The following is a 25,092-nucleotide window of genomic DNA, read 5'->3' on the forward strand; positions in this document are numbered from 1 at the left end:
AAAAGCTCTTTTATTTCTGTGTGGTTCAGCCCTTTGCAGCAAAGCTTTTTAATACCTCTGAAACAATTCAACAGGAGTTGTCAAATCTGTCTCAATTAAGAGTTGAATGGTTCTGAATCTAAAGTTCATAAATACATTTCAAGAGCTTTAGAGATGCACGAATCATCGAATTGTGGGTGTACTGCTGAATAAAATGTTACATTCTGTGCAGAACAGTTTTACAAAAATACCTTCAACTTTTCATCTGAAATACAATGCATGTTAGCAATACATCAAGGGACTTCCTTGGTTGGAGAAGTTATATACTTTCCAGTCACATAAATCAGAAAGGAAAGATCCCTAGTTTATATAAATAGAGTATATTTATTCAGGAAATGGCAGGTCAGTGTTGGTTTGTGTATAATATATTCAGTCTGTTAGTCATTGAGAAAACTTACAAAATATGCCTGATGCATAGAGCTTGTCCATCACCGAATTGGATAAATCTACAGAGAGAAGTACAGCAGATGTTTCATGGCATCATACATGTTTTAGATGGACTATAATGAGTCAGTTGCTAAAAGCAGACCATTTATAAAAATTGGTGGGAGACCATTTTCATATATTTTATCTGAAAATTGACCCCTGTTACTGCAGAAATTTTCAAGACAAGCTATAGGCTGCCAACAGAATTCTCTGTCTGAGGTAAGGTGTGCAAAAGCATCATCCTACAGCGTTCTCTTGTATGTGGATTTGACAGCAAGAACACCTTCATATTTTTAGCCAAAATTGGAACCTGCACTGAGACTGCTAAATTTTGCTTTCGGAATAAACAGTTGAGCTCCAAGTCTGCAGAAATGTCACTGAACAATGCAGTTCTGACAGGTCTCTCACCACACAGCAGACCATTAGGTTTTGCTGCAATAGGAACAAACATGCCTACATGCCAAAATTTTCAACTGTTTTAAGTTGCTGGAAACAAGTTTTCATAAAACTAGGATTTATTTAGAAAAAGAGTTTTCACTGATTTAGTTTTTCATTCACCAGAAAATAATTATTTGCAGATGTCTAGAGACATAACTGTTAAGATTTCTTTTTATTTTGTAGTCATGAAAATTTTATTTATGCAACTTATTTATTATACTGTCTAAAGAGCAAGTCTCAGCTATAAGCTTGCAGGAAGGAAATGAAAAGGCTTGGAGTAAAAACAGAATTGCTATTGTGTGGAAAAACTGAATAGATAAATAAGGCTATCCCCACCAATACTAAAATCTAAAAAAATACAAAACTATAGAGATTCCTGTTTCAAGATTCTGTAATTTAAAGGTAAGTTTATGTTTTAAGTCTTGAATAAGATTAAATATGGTAGATTTTTGATCATAGCATACAGTAATTGTAAGAAAAAATCATTAAAGACAAAATTACATGTTGTGCCAGCTCGGATTTTTAGTTTAGATCATTTGTGAAGCAGTAATCAATCATTTTCTCCTTATCTATCAAAGGAAGAGTAGTAAATGATGCACTTAGTTAAACTCTTGAGGTGAAGTGAAAATTGCCTGTGAATAATCTGTAAGCAGTCTGAGCTGTAGTGTCCTGTTGTACAATGATTTACCCAAGTACTGGAAGGTAATACAGTCAGAAATGAAGTGACAACAGAAATGTTTGCGTAAGTCTTACAATGTGCAAAAATGTTAAGAGTTGTCTGTCTTGAACCAAGTTAGCAGTTAACTAGGGGATTTTATTTCAGAGAATATTAAGGTTCAGTGTCCTTTTAGTTAGATGCTGTTCTCCTTCAAAAAATCTTTGTAAAAGAATAAATTCGTTTGTAGTATATTCTTCTATGTGTTTTCTCTTTTGAAATAAGCTTGGCCAAGGCTTGATTTCCTGAAAAAATTAAATGCTGTGGCCCATTTAATTTAACCCACAAAATCTGTATCCTTTATATTTTCTCATCCTTCTTTTTGAACTGTGTTCTTAAATGTCATTGTCATATTTTTCCTTACCATATCACCTTTATGGTTTTGCATGGACAACAGGGCAGCAGCTGTTTTATGATGCAGATACGTGATAAAAAGTTTTTCTGTCTTGCCTCAAATACAGCTGTTTGTTATTAAAAATTGAATTGAAAAACATGTCTAAATGGTAGAATATAATGGAGAAAATGGGTAGAAAAATAGCACTGATTATTCATGGGTGCAATAACTCTTATCTGTTTGATTTGCCAGTTGATTAAATACATTTGTTGATGTTATTTGCAGACTTTATCAAAGCTATTTTTTTAATCATTTCTGTTCAAAGATATTTCTGTATTTTTCAGCCAATACATGCCCAATCATAATTATTTTTGTGGCGGTATAAATATTTGAAAGTCTGATACATGTGTTAAGAGTATCCTATATGCCTGTTGCATTTTAAGATGTGCACAAGGGTAAAATTTGTGTCTCATTTTCAGGTTGTTGTCCATAGCTCTATAATAGGACATTAGGTTTAGCATACTCCACAATATTTAGAATTTTCCCTCTTTAGATTAAGACAATTCCAAGTTGCAGCAGCTAACACTGACAGCATCACCATTCTGGTATTTCACTGCCAGTAATACTAAAGGAGGAATTTAATGTTGCTTTTGTGAAAGCAAATCTCTGATACAAAACTGCATCAAAATGTGTTGGCAGTTTTTGACCTGATCCTTGTGTGACTTGCAGATTACTGGAGTGAGAGTGACAAGGAGGAGGCTGACACTCCATCAACACCGAAGCAGGACAGCCCCCCGCCCCCGTACGACACGTACCCACGGCCACCTTCGGTGAGTCCCCTGCAGCTGTCCCCAGGAACGTGTGCCCGAAGTGCCACCTCTGCCTGCTCTCCTGCCCAGGGTGGCACCCAAACATGTGTTCTTTAGTCGGTGCTTGACTTAAGGCATTGGTTAAGCAACACCAATGGCCACCATTGCTCTTTCCACTGGTTTGTAGAGAGCACGGATTTATAATCCCACTTGTTGTACAAAATAGAGTAAGTTACAGAAGTCATTCTTCTTGTTTTTCATTCATGATGGACAGCTACTCATCCATGCAATCCTTCACCACCCCCTTATCGACTTTCTGAGAGAATGTTATTACCTCAGGAACAACACAGACTCTTCTATAAGGCTCCAGCAGTTGTGCTGTGAAGCATTACAGTAACAAATTACACTTGAATTTCCAGAGAAAATGCCAGCATAAAAATGTTCTGTCATGTATTGGAAACAGCAACACCAGCTGTTCTCTTATTGTGAAAAAGTAGGTTTCTCTTATAGAAACATATAAATTAGAAAAAAAGGGGAGTTTTGTTTTTATTTTTCTTGAAGCATTTGTTGATATAAAACCTTATTATAGACCTCTAACTTACTCTCCACTGGAAGTTTTAACTTCCATCTCTGCATACTCAGTGTTAACTAATACATCTTACTTCAATATGGGTTTTGGAATGAACAGTGGGGAAATTCAGAGGAAAGAGAACATTCATGATGTTTAATTTAAAGGCAGCACTTTATCTTACAAAATTATAGATCTTTGAATGACAGTGCTGAAGCACTGCAAGCATGATTCCAAAGAAAAGCAAAATAGGATAACAGGCATTTGGATAGCATTTTTAAGGTTTTGAATGAGGTACATCTTTTCTATGTCTTCCATAGTGCCATATTTTGCAACATTTCTGCAAATTTTCGTGGCTTATTTTATGGATTAAGTGACATAGTAAAGATACTTACTATGAATAACTATCAGTACTTGGCCAACAGGTGTGACATACAGCCATGGGTATGCGTTAAAATTAGGATCAGGACAGGTTAATTAGGTAAGTTTGCAACTTATTAATGAACCGGGTGCCATGGCTGACAGTGGCAGGTTATGACTAGCGTCAGGTCTAGCGGCGTTGACCCGAAGGTTGCGCGTTGTTGTTGTTGCAGATGAGCTGCACGAGCCCCTACGTGGAGCCCAAGCACAGCCGCCTGTCGTCCACGGAGACGTCGCAGTCGCAGTCGTCCCACGAGGAGTTCCGCCCGGAGGTGGCGGGGAGCGCCACCGAGTCCCCGGTGCGCAAGACGGCGAGCCAGCGGCGCTCCTGGCAGGACCTCATCGAGACGCCGCTCACGAGCTCGGGACTGCACTACCTGCAGACGCTGCCGCTGGAGGACTCCGTGTTCTCCGAGGTGGCCGTGGTGTCCCCCGAGCACCGGCGGCAGTCCACCTTGCCCACCCAGAAGTGCCACCTGCAAGACCACTACGGCCCCTTCCCCCTGGTGGAGGGCGAGCGGATGCAAGTGCTGAACGGGAATGGGGGAAAGCCCCGAAGTTTCACTCTGCCTCGGGACAGCGGCTTCAACCACTGCTGCCAGAGCCTCTCAGTCGGCGCTGCCGACCACCACGAAGAAGCACAGCAGAAGGAGGAGGAGGAGGAGGAGGAAGAGGAAGCGGAAGGCAAAGCGGCAGAAGAAAACCAGGAAGATAAAAGTAAGTATGGAATATTTCTGTGGCTTTTCAAGTGTCCTGTTTGTGTAATGTGGAGGTTGTTTTTCCTTTTTCCTATCAAAAATCCCCAACAGTCTTTCAACATCCCCCATGTTTTACCAGGTCCCCCTTGTTGCACACCTCTTTGGTCTGCCTTATGTATGAGGCCTAATAACCAGAGTGCTGCATGGCATCTCATGATCACCAGACATTTCCCTGTAGGCTGGTCACCAGTCACCTACTAGCAATCCTTAGAATAAATGGATTTTGCTTCCATGCTTTCTTCACATTTACACTTGCACAGTGTCCTCCTCCACTGACACGTGTGTTCAAGGGACATACTTGTTAAGATTTCCAGCCAACCCCATCTGAGCTGTGAAAACCTCTTGGTAAATCCTGGAGTGCAGAGTCAGGCTGTGATTATGCAGTATCCAGGCAGGCAGGTCACAAGACATCCCAAAATCTGTAAGAAGTTGAAAAAGAGAAGGTATTTTACTCAGTATTTTACCCAGTTCCTTACTGTGATTTATAAAGAAAGAAATTCAAAAAGCATTTCAAACAAACAAACAAAAAAATATAGAGAAAACTGTGACCAGTGAGGCTTAAAAAAATCTTACTGCTGAGTAACTGTCAGTTACATGGCACATAAACTCCATAGATATTGGTGCTACTTATCAAACATAATCCAAATAACCAGGAATTAGAGAAGGTCCCTGCCATTCCTGAACATGTAAACACATTTTTGTGTCTGTTTCATGCTCTGTCCTTCGCTGTCATTTGTGGAGCTTCTCAGCATGTGCTGCTAGCAACGTTGAGTCCACACCCAGTTTGTAGGGTCAATCAGTGAAACTGATTTGTGGGGTTGCACTGCAATTAAGTTATCAGAAGTGGCAAAGAAGGCAGGATAGCCCTTGAGCTCTCCAAGGGTCTCTGCTATCTGTTCCTTCAAATTCAGCTTTTTCACTGCAGTAAAGAAGTACAAAAAGAGAGGAAAGGGTAATGAAAGCTTTGTATGATTAACTACCTACCTAAGTTGATTCATTAAAGTTAGCACCTTTGTTGAGCATTAAAATTCAGGTGGATGTTATTTAGTACACTTGAGAGAGATCAAAAGTTGCCCTTATGCATTAGGCATTACCTTCTTTTAAACATCTCCAATTCTATATTTTCTTCTGCTGCTTTGAGAAAACAGTGGTTTCTTTTGCAGAAATTAATTTTGATGTCATTAAAAGTTTAAAAAAGCACTATTTCAATTGTGTTCATGCATGATGCTTTGCAAAAAAACGGGTACATTTATTAGGGTGGTATTAGATTCTTACTGACTGTGAAATGAAGGTATCTAATTAACAGGGTTAAATTTCATCAACCATGCAGCACATTTTGTCCTATTTTTAGCCTTAAGATTTGGATTTCAAATGCGTTTTTACTGATAGAAATGTAAAAATATTTTTTTAAAAGTCCTTACTGAAAATGGAAAGGGTCAAAGAGACTTTTCTGGCTTTTACTGGCTTTGCTGTGCTGTTTGGGCACTACTTACAGATACTGTTGCAAGGTCGAAGGGGTTTTTTGGTGTTTTAAATCTCAATTTCAATGCCTTTGTGTACCTGATTGTAGCATTTTATAGCCTGCTAATTACTAGTGAAAGGCTAGCACTTGATGTAATGGACTTGGGCTTTTCTCCATCCTTCTTTTCTATTTCCAGAAAAGGAGAACAAAGGTGTAATTTTTGAAGTGGTCTCTATGTATACATAAACTTATATTTTTTTTATTTGAATTAGGAGGTTTCCTTGTCTGAGGCTTTAACAGGAGATTATTTTTGAGACATTGATAACCAGCTAGACAGGTTAAGTGCTATTAATGAGTTGTTGACCTTGAAATTATAAAACCAGAAGTAAAATACTGTCTTGTCTGTTGCAAAGTTTAAGTGTTGAATTGCTTGTTGCTATGACTGCAATATTCTGTTTGCAACACTGACTTTTTCCAGTGCCCTTACCAGTAAAAGGCATGAGGATTTCCTGCAAGTGGTATTCTTAAGTGCAAAATCCAGTTTCTGAGTTGAGAGATTTGCTTACATCTGCTAAGTCACTAACGTGATGGGTGACCTTGTATGTGCTACCTCACTGCCTCCTTCACTTCCATTGCTCTGGGAGAATGAAACATTGCAACTGGCTGGAGAAAGGAAAGCCTCTCTCTTTCAGAAATGTTTTAACCTCACGTTGAATGTTCCCTCATGTGGTATCAGAATCTTTTAAATATATTTATTTGCCTTACATGTTTGTGATCCTGACACAGTGCTGGGCTCTTGGATGATTATTTGTGTTCTTGTGTGTATTTGTGTGTGTTTTAAAGCTTAATCATTCCTATTGCTCTGTGTGTGAGACAAGAATGCAGCTCCTTTGCTGTTGTCAGATGTCATTGCCAAAAGTTTGTTTTCTCAGCTTTCTGGTTTTACATTCTCACTTTTAGAGTTACATGAATTTAAATTAAATAGTAAAATGCAATCCTGTTTCTTCCAACTTCTCTTGCACAATTGTTTTCAAATAACTGCAACACAAACTAGGAGCTCCACACTTTTTTCAGATCCTGTCTCTAGCTGCTATAATTTAACATAGTTCTGTTGATTTTGTACTAAAGTTACACTGATTTGCAACAATTAAACATCTTCTCTCAGTCAGTCACCATTTTATGTCTTAAATAGATATTTCAAGGCTTTACTGACCCTGAAAATAGTTCTGTGTATCAACTCTGCTACAATGCCTAGATATATATGACAGATTGAAAATATGGGTTGTCCTTTCCTGTGTTTATCTGTCAGGACCTACCTTTGTTGTGTGTTCAGGTGCATATTTTTGTCCTGTTATATCACATTAACAGTGCACTGCTAATCCTTAATGGATTGTTTTATTTCCCAAATGACTTTTGTGTAAATCATGTAGATGTTTCATACTGACACCATCTTGTAATGGTCACTTGCTTTGTAATTGAAGAGGATTCTCTTGTGGGATATTTAAGCTTTTCCATGTGTTTGCTCCTGACTATGCAAATGGCAAACCACGTTCAGACCTGCAGCACCAAACATGCCCCTTGCTGTGCTGTTCAGAGGCAGCCTGAACACAGAGAGAGGTTGGAGGCTGTGGCACAGTGTTTGCATTTCTGTGATTCAGTTGTGAAGGAAGAGTTGGGCCTTCTCAGGTTTGTTTTCTGCTAGTGGGAGGTAGTAGAAGGAGACAGCAGCGTATCATGACACTGTCACCCTCTTCCCCTCTGGCCCCACCTCAGTCTGCACTCTCTGTTTCGGCAGATTCTGCCACTGACTGCAAAGAATACTTCTACAGAGACTACTTCCAGGTTTTGTCCCAGGAAAGCTTGTTTCATTTTTTGCTTTATTTTTTTAAAATTATCATTGGTGGTGGTTCCTTCATTTTCAAAGACTTCTCTGGTTTGTGCATTACTAATGTCAGCATCTAAAAGAAGTACATAACTAGCTCTCTGCAGGGTATATCTGGCTGTTGATCCTGTCAACTTAGTTGCAGAAAAACCTGCATCTTTTTTGCATACTCCCTGAAAAAGTCTTTGGAGAACAGCTGTGTCTGGGGGAATCCCAGGTGCTGTCATCTGCCCAAGGACTGCTGGGACAGGAGCTCTGCTGCTGGCTCCGTGTGCTGCAGCACTGGCTGGGCTAATGCTGGCACACTTTCCAGAGAGCTCACACCTGGGACCTGCAACAGTGTGCAAGGCAGTTTTCTACTATGCCGGCTGTATAAAAATTTATTCTATGCTGGCTCCATAAAAATTTATTCAGGGAACATGGATAGAAAAGCACTGATGTCTGTGTTGGAGTTTGAAAAGGTATTTGCAGCAGGAAGAAATCACTTAGATTGTCTTCACAGTGTTAAATTCCATTTCCTTCTGTGTTGTTTCTTGCCTCTTTGTTCTGCAAGTTTTCAGTTCTTTTTCTGCACTCTTAATGCAATCATTCTTCCTGACATGTGTTTAAGGACTTTTTTGTTGCTACCCCATTATTGTAATTTTGGATAATACCTTCTATATATCATGGACAGCTGTAACAAAATCTCATATAAATTCTAATAAATTACTGGCTGCCCTTCTGGGGCAATTAATGGCTGAGAGCCGCTTGTTTGCTGCACTGGTTTCACCCTCCAGAGTGTTTACAAGATGCTACAACCTTCCTCATGTGACTTCTGTCACCTTGGAAAGATTTCACTCTGAAGGTTGGGCAAACTCACAGGTATTCCGTGGCATTTTGCTCCATCAGCACAAGCTCTTGTGCAGTTTTGCAACATCTCCTGGCATCCCGTGCTTAGTCCACACAGTCTTGTGAATGCTACCTCAGAGGAACACAGTAGCCTCATGCTCCAGTCTCTGAAATTTGCCTTTTGACCCTAAACTACTGAAAACACTTGTCAAAGGCCAGAGCAGGAGGTAACCTTGGCATTTAGCAGCTCTGAGAGATGTCCAGTCCCTGTGGAGGGTTTCAGGAAAGCTCACCTTTATGTCAGGGAGGGCTGGTCACTGAAAGAGGTATCAAATGACTGTGCTGAGGTGCCAAGCCTGAGAGGTTTTCTTCTTTTGTTTCCCAGTAAAAAAGTACAAACTAGCCAGAGAATAAGGGAAACTAAGGACTATTTTTCCCATGTTGCAACTTCCCAGTTGCAGAATTAAATTGAAGGTGGCAGTGCTTTCACAAAATAGGACAGAGGAGCTAAAGACTCCCATGACTAGCAGCAAGAATCATGCACTGTGCCCAAGAAGGTATATACATGAGACATGGCAGCATTTGCTTTCAAGAAGGAGTTAGTACCAGTAAAAAATATACTCTGAATAAGGCCAGGTATTTCAAATTCTAAAATACAGGTCTAGGGAGACTTCCCTCTTTTTAATGAGGGGGCTGTAATGCATGTAGGTATGTCTCAGAAGGATCAATGTTTGTTAATTAAACACTGTGTTATGAAGTGGTACCCTGTGTACACTTCTAAGTCTTGCTTCTCTGCATTTTAGGTAGCGTGTCTTCACTTTGGCAGGTTTTAGGCAACAGTGAAATGTGTGAGTCAGGATGAATAACACATAAAGCCTGGATTGCACACACTGGAGTTGATGAGGATGTGTGGCTGAAATTAATAGGGCAGTTTGCTTTTCTGACAGCCTCTTTCCATTTTAGAGAGGACATCATTAGTGGTGTCCTGTTGTTTGACCACCCAGTTTTATCCTCACCAAGAGATGAGGGAGGAAGCATTAAGATACTGTATATTCCCCTCTGGAATTAATGCCTAGGGGTGTCTTAAATAAACAGAGCTATGAGAAATTGAGGTAATGTTTCACATTAGGAAGTATTCTATATGAAACTGGTGAACAGCACAAAGTGCAGCACCTTCTGAGACACTAAAGGAGGCTTTTATTCTCTTACTGCATCCACTATCAGTCCTGTACAACCAAGAGCATTTGCTAAGTCGGGTTTTTTTTATTTTTGCCTGACATCCTTCTGGGCAACACAGCCCATGCATGCTCAGACACTGGAGTAGGCTAATAAAATGTCTGCTTTTTCTGAGCTTTGTTTTTGTGATCTGATTTTTCATTCCTAATTCCCATTTGAGCCTTCCAGTGGTACCTGACTGGGCATTTGCACTCCTGTGGGCTGAAGACCATCAGCATTTTGTGCCTTCTCTACTTTTCCTATTGCCTCCAAGGCACTGTTTTTGCTGTTAACTCAGATTGAGCTTACCTAAAAGTGCTGCCTAATTATGTTCAAAAATATGACCACCTTAGATAAACAACTGGGAGTAGATATGTTCATATTTGGCATGTGCTTTAATTAAAATTTAAAATTTATAAAATAATGCTTTTTCAATTCTCATATGCAAAAACAACTCCACTGCAGAAATGAGTTTGTATTCTAAACAAAAGTGATGGGATATAAAACCTCTATATCCTGATTTTAAATTTCAGTTCAAGGGGAAGATATTGCCTGCAGTGTTTGAAAGCCAAGTATTGAATCATTTACTGAGTAGCAGTTCAGAAAGCAATATGGGCTGTCAACAAAAATAAGACTAGTTTTAATTTTATGCTTGTTAGTGTTTATACGTATAGATGCATTTTGCCCACAAATATATTGTTGCCACCTTTAAAATTTTATTTGATCTCTATTGCCCATGCTGCTAAAAATACAAAGGAGAGATTAATTCCTACTTTTATTTTGGTTTTAATAGCTTTGGGTCTCATTGCCAATAAAGGTCATCTGCTTTTGCCTGAAATATATTAATTAAATTGTCTTTTTATATGCAAAAGAAGTTCACAGTAGAATTTCTTACATGGACATTCTTCCAAATTGCTTTTCTTCCTAAGTTTCCTCAATTCAGTTACTAAGTTGAGGACTGTGAATGGAGCTATGCTACTCCCTACCAGAGACCCCCTTGAAATAAGGAATATATACATGCAAGAATATATTTCTCGTGGGGCTTTTTTATGTTCTGCATTAATTCTCTCCAGGTGTTGTGTAACCAATCTATTTTACATTTAATTTTTCCACTTCATGGTGTCAGCAAGCTCTGTCTCTGCTGCTGCCCTGTCTGGGTCTGGCTGCAGAGATGTTCTCCTTGGGAAAAGTCACTCATAAATGGTAAAACATTCCACAAGCAACAGAGGGAAAACAGTCCAAATCCTCTAGGGCTCTCTGTTTACCTCACTGCTTTTCCTTCCCAGTTTGTTGGCCTGAAAAATTTTGGTAGCAATATTAAAAATGCCCTTTTTTTGTGCTTGCTGCTTCAACTCCCTCAATTCTTAATGTGCTTTCAATTCTGAAGTTATAGTCAAATTTCCTGAGTGAAGATATGTAGATTTTTGACATTGTTTTTTGAATGAAAAGGAAAATCCAACTTTATTTTTTCATTAACCCATAATTTTCCATTGAAAAGAGAGTTTTCCTGTCCTAAAATTTAACCTTAAATTCATTTAGGTTTCATAAACATTGAAAACATGCATTTTTTTAATCATTTATATAAAACTTCTCACTTAAACCTGCTGAAAATGGTTATAAAGACGTTCTTAGATTTGACTACTGCAATTTGATTGCAATTTTTCTATGACAAAGCCATTTCTCACTGGAAGTTTTGCAGAACTGGCATAGTTTTTCTTTGAAATATAGCAGAGATTTGGCCTAATCTGAAGGTTTCTAAATGCAAAGGAAACAGAAATCTACAATAAAAAAAGTTAGGTCCCTATCATTTACATGAGAAGGTTCTTTAGAAATGTATAATTTTAAACTTGTAAAGCTAAAAAAAGATGAAACCCTTTCTATAATCAATGGCAATTAAGTCAGAAGATGATGGCATAGTACCAGTAGGACTAGGGGAACAGAGGAGTCCTAAAGTCTTTCCAGAATGTATTCATTACATCTCCAGGTGGTACCATCTGTTGTGTGTGGCTCTCATGTTATTTCAAGGCAATCATTGAAACAAGGATGAACCTGAGTCAGTAGTGCTTGGAAGGACATGGGAAGAATACAGTTTTATTAAACTACTACCATGCTGGATGTCTGGAGGGTCACCATGTAAACATGCATTCTTGTTTAATTAATGTTCATCATGGGAAGCAGGATAGGATACTAAAGACTTCAGTGCAAACAGTCAACATCCTGAAAAGGCAGATTTGTTACAAAGCAAATCAGTTTAAACTATTTTTTAAAAAGAAATCCTCAGAATTTTTGGGTTTAAGATGAATATTTTCATAGAGGTCTATGCAGTCAATCTTGTAGGACAATTTTTTGTGACTTGTCCTATCATGCTAGCCTGGCCTTCTGGCTGCCTTTTCTTGCAGTCACTAGCTGCTGCTCCAGAGGGTCACTCATCTTGTGTCTAACCTGGCAGCCCTATGCAACTTCCTTGGATACCCCTGGACAGCTAAAATGGCACTAGATGCTTAATTTTTGGCATCTTTATCTCCTTACCGGTTTCCTAGACCTTTTCAGTGCAGGAGGGCAGTGTATATAGGTTAAAATCTTGGTCCCTGCAAAGATCCTGGCAAAGCTGTAAGTGTAATGTGCTTGCCTTGGAGCCAGGGAGCTGGAAATGATTTGGAAGATTATCCATTGTAAGTCTGCCATCCAAATCTGGAGTTGCCATACCGTCCAAATCTTAAACACTCCTGGTGGTGGGCATTCTTAATTCCCTCCAGACAGTGCTTTTCCTCTTTGCTGTTCTGGGAAGGAATTTTTTTTTTTTTTTCTGCTAATGGATATTGAATTGTTCCCTCTGCAATTTAAGCCCAGCATTTCCATTCCCTTATGGCACAGGAAACAGACTGCTCCATTACAGCAGCCCTTCTTCCAAAGCTGAAAGGTTGCTGTGAAGGTTGAGTTAGTTTTTCCCATCCTTAGTGTTTGATAGGCCTCTGACTCCTCTTGCTGAGCTTCCCTGGGTTTCCCAGGCTGATCCCATCCCTTCTGCCATGGCAGAGTCTGAGCTGGGTGCAGCACATCTGGTTGAGACCAGGGAGCTTGCTCTGCCCTGGCTGTTTTATGCTCTGTACTGTGATAAGCATCTGTTTGGCAGCCATACTGTACTTCATATTTCACTTGGGGCTCTGCAGTGTCCCAGATGGTTTTCTGCTTAATGGTTGTTTTTCTAATTGTAATTGTTCTGGTTTTTTCCTGGGCCTCTTACCTATCCACATTAAGTAGCTCATATAAATAAAAGCCTCAGCTGAATTAAAATGTCAAATTAATTGGGCTAAAACCAACCAACAAATATATATGACATTTTGTAAAACTAGCAGCCTGACTAGGTTTAAAAAAAAAAAAAAAGCCTTGCAGACTAACCTGGTGTTTGCCAGGCTCTGTGTCTGTTAGCACAGCATTTACCATATTGTTATATAAAACTTGGCAAGGGATTTCATCCCTCTAGATCATTCCAGCTCTGAGGCTGTCCTCCAGCAGTCCTAGGAGATGTTTCCTCACACTTTGGTGCCTGTGGATTTTAATAAGTTTATTCTCCTGCACTGTTCAGGCTATTGGTCCCGTGTGGGATAGTTCCTGGATGCAGAGCAGCCTCAGGGGAACCCCATGTAGGGCAGCCTCTCCCTTTAAAGGGACCTCTGGTGTCTCCTCCAGCTGGGCTTGGCTTTGCTGTCAGAGGACACCTTGGATAGGGTAGGTGACTAATATTGTTTACTTCTGAGAGCTGAACTTCTAGAAGGAAAATGGGGTTCTCTGTGTCACAGACCTTCTGCATCTAAATGGCCAAAGATGTTACTTGGAGATAAGTGGGGAGCAGAAGTCTCTTTCTTTTGTCACTTAGGATTCCATCCCTCAAAAGCGTTTAATGGTCAGAGTTTATAGCAGCCATGTGTGTTTAATTTGTAAGATCTTCTGTTAAGAATGAAGAATTTCCAGTTCTTTAGAAACAAATGTGATAATACAGAATTATTAAACAAACAAACAAAAAAAACATGTAATCAGGCAATTTCACAGATCTCATTCATTATTATTAAACAAACAAACAAAAAAAACATGTAATCCGGCAATTTCACAGATCTCATTCATTATTAATAAAATAGGCAAGAAGATAAATATTTTATGTCTCCTTTTGTGCGCCAAATTTGTGAATTTTTAAATTTGTTGGATGGTTAACAGTCCAGCATCAATGTACTAGTGTGGTGCTATTAAATACCATTATTGTATAAACAAAGTATACAAGAAGTTCTCTGCAGGATCTTAGTGTATTTATATGAAGAAAATGGCTGCATTTTAAGTAGGATTTTTGCTTTCTGGCTTCGCATTTTGAGTACTGCTGGCACAAAATAATACCAGCTAATTATCTCTTCTCTTCTGGATTCCAGAGGGATAAACTTCAGGCTTTTGGAATATAAAATATCACCACTGATTTCTTTAAAAGTATTTGAGTTGTTATCACAATCAGAGAGAGGGGAGAGAGGCTGTCAAAAAACTTCAATTTAAACCATCTTTCAATCAGTTTTTGAAACGTTCATTTAATCATAAGATTATTTACAGGCCTCAAGGAGGAAGCAGAAGGAAGCCTCACTAAGGAGATTTCTCCTGATTGTAAATTCAGGGACGGACAGAGATCAGGCAGTGGCAAGGGCAGGAAGTTTACCCTCATCACTTTACCAGCAGACTCATAAGACAAGTAAGAAAACCCAGCTGGAGATCCTTGTGCTTGTAGTCCCAGGTTAAAAGGAGCTCAGATTTTGAGTGAGGAGGGATGGCTTGGGGAGGCTCCAGGAGCAGCTCCTGGCATGGTACCCAGGGGTTTGGCAATGCCAGAATCCCCTGTTAGTGGGGTTTCCTACTTGTGCAAAGTGGTCTTTATGGAATACTTGAAAGATGGTGAATATGAGACAAAATTGGACAGTATTTTCCTGTAGTAAAAGTGGTAAAATCTGGTTTAGAATTCGCATAACAGTATTTTAGTTGCTTCTACACTTGGCATTAAAGTGAGATTTTTTTTTTTGCTGTACTAATGTGCATACTTGAAAGCCAATCTAAAAATCATACTAAATCTATAAAAGGCTTGAAGCTGATTATTCTGAGTTGTTTCTTTCCTCCCTGCTAGAATGTGTCCTGCCATTTATTTTAAACTTTTAATTAAAAAAAAAAAAAATATTCTCAAGACATTTTCTTCTTCTTTTTTTTAATTTTAATCTAGATAAGTACATGTACATAATTTTGCAGCAAAACATTTATATTTCTAACTTTATTGTAATACTTTAAAGACAACTGGATTTGCTGGCTTCTGTTTCTTTAGAAGACAGAAGAAAGAATTTTTATTTATTTACTTCCAGACATGTGAAGAGCCTGGGGAAAATTCCATTTAAGCTTTAGATTCCAAATTAAAACTATCCAAGACTGAATTACTATTTTTTTTATATTGCTTACCTTTATACTGCTTACCTTCTCCAGTGTCACTGTATGATCTAAATATTTAATGTCCTGTTTCTTAATGTATCCTCGGAGTTTCATGTAATCACATTTTAGGGGCTAGAAATACTTATTAATGAACTAGACTAATTTCACTATTAATTGACTAATTTCACCAAAAATTTTTTATACCAAGACACTGAAAGTTTAACAGAGTTTATGAAATGGTGAGACCATGGAATAAAAATAAAATTAATAAAAAAGACCGAAAAAACATAAATGCACTTTAGACATTACTGCATTATGGATTAATAAATCAATAGTTTCCAAGTTCTCTGCTCACTTTGTGTTTTAACCTTGAGTTACAAATTCTGCTAGCAGATAAGGACATCTTATAGTGGCTGTCATGATTCTTACAGCATAAACAGGCTACCCTGTATCTATGCAAATTCTAAGAAGTTGAGAAAATAATTTTATTAAAGCCTTGCACAATTGGTAAAATATCTGTAAAATGTCTTTGTAGTAAAAGAAGAGGGGGAAAAAAGATGTGTGTTAGCTTTCCTAGGAATACTTGTTTAAAGTATGACTGAAATTTTTGGCACAATTATTTCTGAACTATTGTTAGAAGGTGGAAGGAAGTGTGAGTGTTTTCACAAAGTTTAAAAAATATTGCCTTGAAGACTCACAGTTTGGAAATGGCTTTTACAGTTATGCAACTCAGAACTACCACCTTCTTCTTGGCCTGTCCCATCCCAAAAGACAGTTTTCCTAAGCTTGTGTATGTTGTGGCTAAATAAGACTATGGGACTTATAGGAGTGTATAAAAGTCACTTGAAGTAAAAATTAGACTTCTTCAGTTTTGAGAACAGAACTTAGATCTTTATGGATTTCATTAGTCCTGAAATTTAGTGGAGGTTGAATGTGGAAGGATGAGGGCATGGGGGGGTGAAATTTTATATTCTACATGGATTTGGCTTTGCTGCCAAGGCTGTCAGAAAGCTCTGTGCATTTGTCAGTACCACTGCTCCTTGGAATGATGGGGAGTAGGAGGTTGCTGAGAGTAACCCAATGAACAAAGGAAAGCACACACTCCCAAGGTGGTGGAGGCTTAATTTACCCCTTTTCTTGAAAAATAAAATAAACAGGTTATGCGGTCTGATCTGTAGTACTTGGGCATTGGAAACATCAGGGTAGCTGGGGAGGAGACTGCAAAATTGAGTAGGGTAAGATGGAAGCAAAAAGTAGAAGACTAGAAATAGGGCATAAATCTGTATTGGTGAGGATAAGCTATGAAACAAGTTTAATTAAGTTGTGACTGGTTTTTGAAATGAAAATCCCATCAGCCTCTAATTCTCTGGGCCACAAATGAGGATGATGGTATTATAAATCTTTCCTCAGTTAGAAAAACTATTTTAAAAGTATTTTGTTTCTACAGTGTCTCATTTCTCTTACAGCATAACCTACTGTAAATGCATCTATGCTGCTTTAGGCTTTATTTCAAAGATTTATGCAGTTTAGCATTTTGAGCCATGGTGAGCCACGTGAATGGATTTTATGCTGGAGCCATGTTCTGTGCATTGATCATGCCACTGCATTGAAGTATTTCTCAGTGCAAGTTGTCTTCCAAGGAGGAGACTCTGGCATAACCTCATTATGAAGTTGAAAACCCTGTAATATCAATGTCCATAATTAGCTGCAGCAACAGTTATTTTTGGCCCCTTAGCTCTTGTCTGCTGAAAGTACTAGCTGAGACTTTTTCTTCAGAGTACTTTCTCAGTTCTACTGTATGTAAATAGAGTAAATTTTTTAAAAGGCAAATGCATGAGGCTGTTTCTTTATTTTGCCCTCATATGTTTTACATTTCTCTAGTCTGGTGTTGCTCATCTTTAGCAGTGTTATTAATGACCAGAAATATACAGCCAAATCTTCATCTCTGGTGCTCCTGGGTTTTACTAACTAATTTCCTCCCTCCAAGGCAAATGGTTGTGGTAGTTCCAGGTTGAGCAGGGGAGACTGTTCTCTACACTTAGACTTCTAACTGTGGATTTTCAGTTCTGAAATACCCCAAGGTTTCTGCACACACCTTCTAAGGGGTTGTTTCAAACATCTTCAGCTGAGTGTGCTCTGATAATGTATACCATATACCAGTATATATGTTGGGGCTTTTTTGTTTCTGCTTTATCTACACTACTTCCTGAGTTTATATGTAGGTAGAAGCCAAACCTCCCTAGTCCTCTGTTTTTGTAGAAGCTGATTTGATGTTTTTAACAAGTGCAATCCAAGAAGAGAACTAAATGGATCTGTTTGGTATGTTTTTGCCTGATAGGGAAAAAGGAAAAAGGTTTGGTTTTGATGTTGGTGAGGCATGAAAAGAGACATGTAATGCTTATTCATGCACAAGACTGCAGAGAAGAAGAAAGTAAAAAAGACAATGTAGCTTCTGAAGAAAATAGCAGAGGACAATAGCTAACTGAGCAGCTTGAGAAATGCATAACATGGAGGTTGCTGTTATGGGATAAAACAGAGCTCAGCTATATGATACTTAGTGTTTTTCAGGCTGTAGAGATGATAATATTTTCTTTGTTTAGTGGTGATATTTTAGTGAAAGGCACTTAAGCAAACCAAAGGCAGAGTGTGTAGCAAATTGCTGGGAATATATCCCTGATAACAGCTCTGGGTCTTGCTACAGCTTGTCCAGGGAAACCTTGCTCGTGCATGTGACTGGTGTGGACAGCAGGAACCCCTCCTTTGGATTACCATCCCCTGAGGGAAGGGCACTCTTACCTGCTATTTTCAATAGGTGGCTGTTCTTACAGGTAACCCTTCCTCCAGCACCTCAGGGTGTTTTGGTCCATTTGGATTCCCTTGCATACAACAATCACCAGTTGTGGTGACAGTAAGGGATTTTCTCCTCGAGTCTCTCGATGCCCTTTCTGCACTGTTGGCAGGACCAAGGGCTGAGTACACAGTGGCTCTGGGGCCTGGCACTGCTGGAGGTGCTCCACATCTTCACTCAGATCAAGAGGTGTCTTGTAAAACTTGTTATATTTAAAATGTGTCCCCACCTCCCAGCAGATTGCTACAGCAATGCCAGTACCAGGTGTCAGTGGTGTTCCCTCCTACCCTGCACCTGCCTTTCTCCAGCTCCTCTTCCTCGTCTCAGCCTGATCAGCCACCATCTCACACCAGCCATTCTCCTGTGCCCAGCTGCTCCCAGAGCTGGGGCAGCCCTTTAGGGAACAGCTGCCCTCACTTTAATAAGACTTCTCTTTTCTTGGATATTGTTAACTTTGAGTAAACTAAAAGTATTTTTCCCTTGTTGTGATCAAAAGACCTGGATGAGGTAGCAGAAGCTAGAAAGTAGTCATACATATTCTAAGATGATGGCACTCTTATCTCCAGTTGAAAGCTGCAGAGATAATTTTTTCAGTTTCACGGAAAAGAACACCACTTCTAACAACTCAAAAGGTTTTGAGAAGTGCCCATCTCTGACACAACTCTGGTGTTTCTGCCAGTAGAGGAGTTTGACATACCTTAGGAATGATGAGATTGGTACCAGGTGGGCCCTGTGCACTGCTCCATCACTCCAGGGGAACAGCAGGTCTCCCCCAGGCTCTGCCCTTCCACACTGGCAAGGGATCAGCTGTGCAGAAGAGAACCAGGGCCTGAATCACATATTGGTGCTGTAATATGTTCAGCGCAGGATTATTTTTTTCTGTGGAGCAATGCCATCATACGGAGGTATGGCAGCTACACCTCACCAAACAGTGTGTGGAGGTGTAGCTGTGGCAGTTTTGGAGATGCTTGGGGATGAATTAAGACAGAGGCTAAAGAGAAGCAATTTTCATTCCAATGTCTTTGCACCTTTGTGCAAAGGTCATTGAGGGTAAAAGCCTCCTGGACTGGTGGAAGAATTGGTGGAATTGATGGAAGTGTAGATGTACTTCCTTACTAGCTATCACCAGTTCACCAAGAATTTTACCAGGATCTTTCCTTGAAAACCACTGTGTGCACCATGTCCTCTCACCAAGAGGGTCTTTGGTGGGTGCCTGTATTTCAGAAAAGGCTGGGGAGAAAGGCTAAGGACTCCTACATAGCTGGGCATCAGTGTCATGGAACCCTGGCATGGCATCCTTCAGCTTTGTCTAGGTCCCTGGCCAGTCTGGCAAATCCCTTTTGCCATCCATTTTCATGAATGGCAGCCTTGTGGTTTTCAGAAAGAGTATTAAATAAGGAGCTTGAGCACATAAGGTGATATGACAGAATACTCCCTTGATTAGTTTGTTGGTTTTTCCCCTCCTAAAGGGCATACAGAAATACTGTCTAAGCAGGCTTCAGGAGATACTATCCATGCTATATCTCATCCAGTCTAGCATGTTCAGGGATTTGAAATAATTTAAAATTTGCTATTTATTGCTATCTTTAAAGTTAAAATACAGTCAAGAGCTTCAGATGTTTCCAGCATTTCACTCCGGTAACAGGAATCCTTAGTGTAATGAAATCCCTCTGAAGCCCTGATTTTCTCTTATTACACTAGTGATACCATTGTTTGGAATATGAAAGGCTTAAGATGCACTTCTTATGAAAAAATTGGATCCCCTCTGAAAACAGCTTTTACACATTAAAAATATGCAAGCAATTCTTAACAAATAACATAGCAATGTTTGGCCTCTCAGAAGAGTGCCTTGCATAAAACCTTCCAGTGCAAGCTTTTTATATAGAGATAATTATTCTCATAAAAATAATTTAAATTTACCAGATGAAAGTACAAATCTTCAGCCTCCAAAAGGTGTGAAACATTTAATCAGTAATTCTTAATTTTATACTCTAAAACAGGTAAGGAATTTCCTCCAGGCAAACAAGGAGGTCATTTCTGTGTTGGTCTGATGGACTTTCAAGACACCATAGATAGCCAAGAAAACAACTCAGTCATTGGTTTAGAAAAAGAAAGGTGATTCCTGTCTTATTTTTATGGGAACTAAACTAATTAAAAGCAAGACTTCTAAAAGAAGTTTCTTTATATGCTAATTTCATGCAGTATATTTCAGGTTGTTGATAGGAGGGAGGGCTTCAAGTCTGATAGCATTTTTGTTGCTAAATATGGTCCTTCTCAAACCTGAAAGACACCTGACTGAGTCAAAAATAGAGTAGAGCAGAACAATAATACTTGCCTGGGAACAGTCAAGGCAAGTTGGATTGACAGATGAAACACGTGCTAGAACATGAGGAGAAAGGAGTACATTTGTTAAACACAGCACAACAGCCAGGAGTGGTGCCAACATTTCACTTGTTGGCCTTGCCAGAGCAGTAATAGTAGAGTCCATGTTTTGTGTGTGTGCCCCTCCAGTGAGCTCTAAATTAAATTAAAGTATCTCAACATGATGAATGTTAGTATAAAAATAATGATAATCTCCTCCCCCAGTTTTCCCTGAGTAGTTTTTGACACCATTCCCATTGGAGGCTTTAGCAAAAGCTGCTGAAAAACCTCAGCCAAATATGACACAAACAAGATAACACTTTTTTTCTCAGTCTGGTCATTTTACCTTAACCACAAGGTGTGCTATCAGTAACTTACAGTGTTCAGGTGATCTGTGGCTCTTTCACTGACCCAGGCCAGGCTGGCAGGTTGCTCCAGCTGTCAGCAGTTGTGGCAGGGTCAGCATCTCCAATCCTCTGCCCTTGGATGTAGCTGGCTGTGGGATCATGACAGTCTGGCTGGGTGTTATTTAGTCATACCCAGGATTTTGTCAGTGTATTGGTGTTTTTGTTATCAGTATGGAAAGCACACCAGAAAAAGGCAATTACGTTACTTGATGATGGGCTGTTTAAGTCTTCTCTGACCAAAGGGGCTTGTACTGGTTGAAGTTAAAAGTTTATTTGTGTAAATTTAAATTTGTTATGCTATAATTAATTCCATATGTGTCTGTCTTCTTTTAAAGCCCTGAGCAAGTTAATGTAAAAAAAATTCCAGAAATACACTGCTTGAAAAAGTAATTTAAAAAGTAATACACAGAATAATTTGTCACAACAATAAGACCAATTCTGCTTAAATACTTATTTAGAAAATCATTGATACCAATGCAAAAAATCAGTACATTGGGTTTTTTTCAGGATTGATGTCCAAATCATTAGTCAGGAAACAGAACTCTCATCTTTGTGTTGTGATAGACTGGAACTACAGTTCCTGCTTTATGATTAGGAAACAAGGACATGGCTTTTCAAGCAGTTCTCAAAATAAACAATGCAGGAGGTTTGGTAGATTAAATTGAGCTTTATATGCCATTGCAATCATAGCCTGGCTGATTTTAGCTTACAATAAATAGTACTAAGAATTGCATTGAAAGGAATCTCACCATTAGACACGTGCCTCATGTGCTTGTCTTTGGGATGTAACATAGACTTGTCCTGGGTGAGGCATGTCCCATAGGCTTATGTAACTTAAGTCTCTGTGTAATCCAGCAATTAGAGTGCCAGTATGAAGAAGTTTTAATATCATTATCAGAATTCATAAACTGCCCAGTGGGATGTTAAAGTTGTGATTACATCCTATGCCTTCTAAATCTATATAAAATTGAGTTCAGCCAGCTGCTCTTTCTTTTTTTTGCTGAACATGGTTATTCAACTGTGTCTCACTGGTTATGTCCCAAATTAGAGGGCTTCCTTTTCTGGGAGCAGCTCTTTGTATTGCTTTGCAATGGTTACAAAATTAACTACTCTGGAAAAATAACTTTATTTTCTGACAGAACCACACTCAAACTGCTCCATCTTGAAGCTGTGAACTGTCATCCCAGTAAGACCCTGGTAATGAGCTGAAGGAGAGAGTTTTGCAGATAGATATTAGAGAGATATCGAAACAGCATAAGAATAACCATGAGATATATCTAATATGGAGGGACAAAATAGGGGCAGAATTAGGAATAATATAATATAATATAATGCAGTATAATAATATAGTAAGAGTTAGTAATTTGGCGATTTAATGTGCTACATTTTAGTTTATTTAGTTCTTTAGTACTGGGCAGACAGAGGGTTATTTAGCAGTAGCTGTAGTACATGAAGTGCATAGGAGAGCTGGGTTACATTTGCAATTTAGAAATACTGTGCTAAGTGGGAGGAAAAGTGCCTGCTGATCAGAGCCCTGTAATTTCCACTCCCTTGTTCTCATGGGACCAATGTAGCACCTGCAGAGGAGCAGGCACTGGAGGCTGTATGTGGGCTGACACCCCCATCTGTCCTCCCTGTGCCTGTTCCTCACCATGGTGCTTCCCATGGAACACTTGTCCTCTTGGTGTTCCTCGGTGAGGACATGGGGGACACTGAAGCATATATTGTGATGTTGTAAAAGCTGAAACCTGCTATTTGCAGATAGCATACTTCTGTATTTTAATTGTTTGATTTAGTGCCCTTTACTGCAGTCTCCAGAGCAATGCTGAGTGACTCCTGCTTTTGCTTCCATACCTAACTGGATTCCCACAGGATAATGTGGGGAGGTGCTGCTTTGGAGTATGGTGTTGGGGATCTGCACCAGATGTGTCACCAAAACCCTCCTTCCTCAGGCAATCTCACTGCCAGGCTCTCCACCAGCTCCTTTTTATCTCTGCATGGCATCTGTCTGACACCTGGAGGTGGTGGGAGCTTCCCACCATTGAGCTGCAGACAGTTTGCAGATCTGCCAGTGTTCTTCCCCAGGACCGTGTCAAAGAGCTTTGTGTCATTTCCAGTAAGGAGCTAGATGTATCTGCCAGTGGACTTCCAGCAGAAGCAGCCAGGTCACAGTTTGTGGTACATGGGGAAGGTTTTCTCTTCCCTGTTGTTCTTTAATTCATTCTTGTTGGGAACCTGATCACTCATGAAAAGTGTTTACCTTTAGGGGAAAATGCATAACTAGATTATTGGACTAGATAGTAGGTAAGGGCTTCCAGTCAAAGTTCTTCTCTCCTGAATATGTAGACAGATGTAGAAATAGGTACACAAAATAGGATAGAAACTAAGGAAAGGGTAAATCTTCAAAAGGCAAATACAGGTTTACTGATGGTCACTATAGATGGGAAATCTGAAATCTTCTAAATCTTCAGTATGTATTTAAAAAATAAGTTTATTAACCTATTTTTCAACCTAACCCTTCTTTGAAAAGAAAATTTGTCATAAACATACCATTTAATGAAAAGGTATCTTGTAGTCTGTTCAGGCAAAATATATAATGTGAATATTGATAAGAAAGTGTACTCTTAAGTGGCAGTGGTAAAATCTTGTGCTTTTTATTATCAAAAAACACATCAAAGTGAAAACCCTAACTATACCTTCTTATTAGTGACTGCTGGTGTTCCTTAAAAATTTATTTATAGATCAGTAAGAGGAGTTGTATCACCTTCTGTGCCCCTTTCCTTACATAGGATTCCTTGTTTGAGAGCCATTTTGAGACCTTATTGATTGCGACTCTCAAATATTTCTCTCATGAGAACTTTCTGCTTCCCTTTGCTTACATTTTATTGGCTTTTGACACTTGGAAAGGCTTGCAGAGCATCCCCTTGCTCCTGCTTGGTGGGTTGATCCCAGCCCAGGTGCTTTCTGCCTCACCACTTTAGATGGGTAAAGTACCTCCTACTGCTGCAGGTTTGTTCAGATATAAAATTCCTCACATCCTACATGACCATGTTAGCTCAACAAACAGGCAGAGATTTACAGCAGACAGTTTTGTGTCTGTAACCACTCTGGGGAAGTCATTTGCCATAAAACTATTCTCATAATGTGCACATAATTTGGTTGATAAATGCAGTAAGTCACTTTGCTGTATTCACAGGGTCACATTCATTTTTGTATGTGAATGGCAGTTGGTTTCTTTTTTAAAATGTTTGCAAGTCTCATGAGTTTCATAAGTTGTAGTGTCAATAAGTATCCATCCAAAAGCACATTACTTGTTCTTTGTTATTTGTATTTGTTCTCCTTTAAAACAAATTTTAAAACCCTCATCTAGAAGCAAAGCCATATACTAGAGATTTTTTACATAAATAATTTTGCTAATGTTAGTGATATGGAAAAAAAAAGTGGGGCTTGTAAGGATAAGGGAAATGAATTTTTACTTCTAAAAAGCAGATTTTCTAAACTCGTAGTTGCTATCAGTAAGTGATATTGAAAATCTATTTCAAAAAGCCCCCTAGGGTCTGATAATTATATTCACATTAAGATGAATAGGACATCATATGCTACTACTTATCTTAAGAGGTTAATGGAAGGCTGTTCATGCACAGTGACTAATCCAAACTGGGAAAGTGAAAAATTGCCAGTGTTTGATAATTTATATAATTTATACAATAATCAAACCTTAGCAATATTATGGAATAGTCTTTACAAAAGTATGTCATGCTAGCAAGTTTTTTTTCAAAAATAGTTTTCTAGTGCAAAATTTAGTTGAATTTTATGTACATAACACAAGTCCTGTCCCACCATGTGTTGAAGGTAGTACAGTTCTTCCACAGCTAGAGGATGTGTCCCAGCCAGACTTGGCTGGGCATGAGCAAGAGCTGGGTATAGACATCTGCTAGATAATGCCCTTGCCTTAACTTCAGTAACCCTCCTTTATTTCACAGCCACCTTGTTTCACAAAAAAAAGGAAGTTTCTTTTGCCAAAGCCCAGCCTTTTAAACAAAATTTTGAATTCTTAGTGATTAAGTTGTATGAACAACAGCCATAAGATGACAGGATAAACTGCAGAAGTAATACCTATGAGGCAGCAGTATCCTC

General features: G+C 39.1%; 1 protein-coding gene across 8 annotated transcripts in view; it reads left to right on the top strand.

Moving 5' to 3' along the window:
- The window catches only part of CNKSR2 (connector enhancer of kinase suppressor of Ras 2), a 206,079-nt gene that overhangs the window by 160,872 nt on the left and 20,115 nt on the right, over positions 1-25,092 (top strand). For all 8 annotated transcript variants that reach the window (XM_077781642.2, XM_085559605.1, XM_077781641.2 and 5 more), the window contains 2 exons: positions 2,682-2,782; positions 3,923-4,466. In XM_077781642.2, coding sequence (XP_077637768.2) covers positions 2,682-2,782; positions 3,923-4,466 — 645 coding nt within the window. The remainder of the gene's footprint in view (positions 1-2,681; positions 2,783-3,922; positions 4,467-25,092) is intronic.

The sequence above is a fragment of the Lonchura striata genome, chromosome 1 (genome assembly GCF_050655825.1).
Source record: "Lonchura striata isolate lonStrDom1 chromosome 1, ASM5065582v1, whole genome shotgun sequence".
Taxonomy (NCBI): domain Eukaryota; kingdom Metazoa; phylum Chordata; class Aves; order Passeriformes; family Estrildidae; genus Lonchura; species Lonchura striata.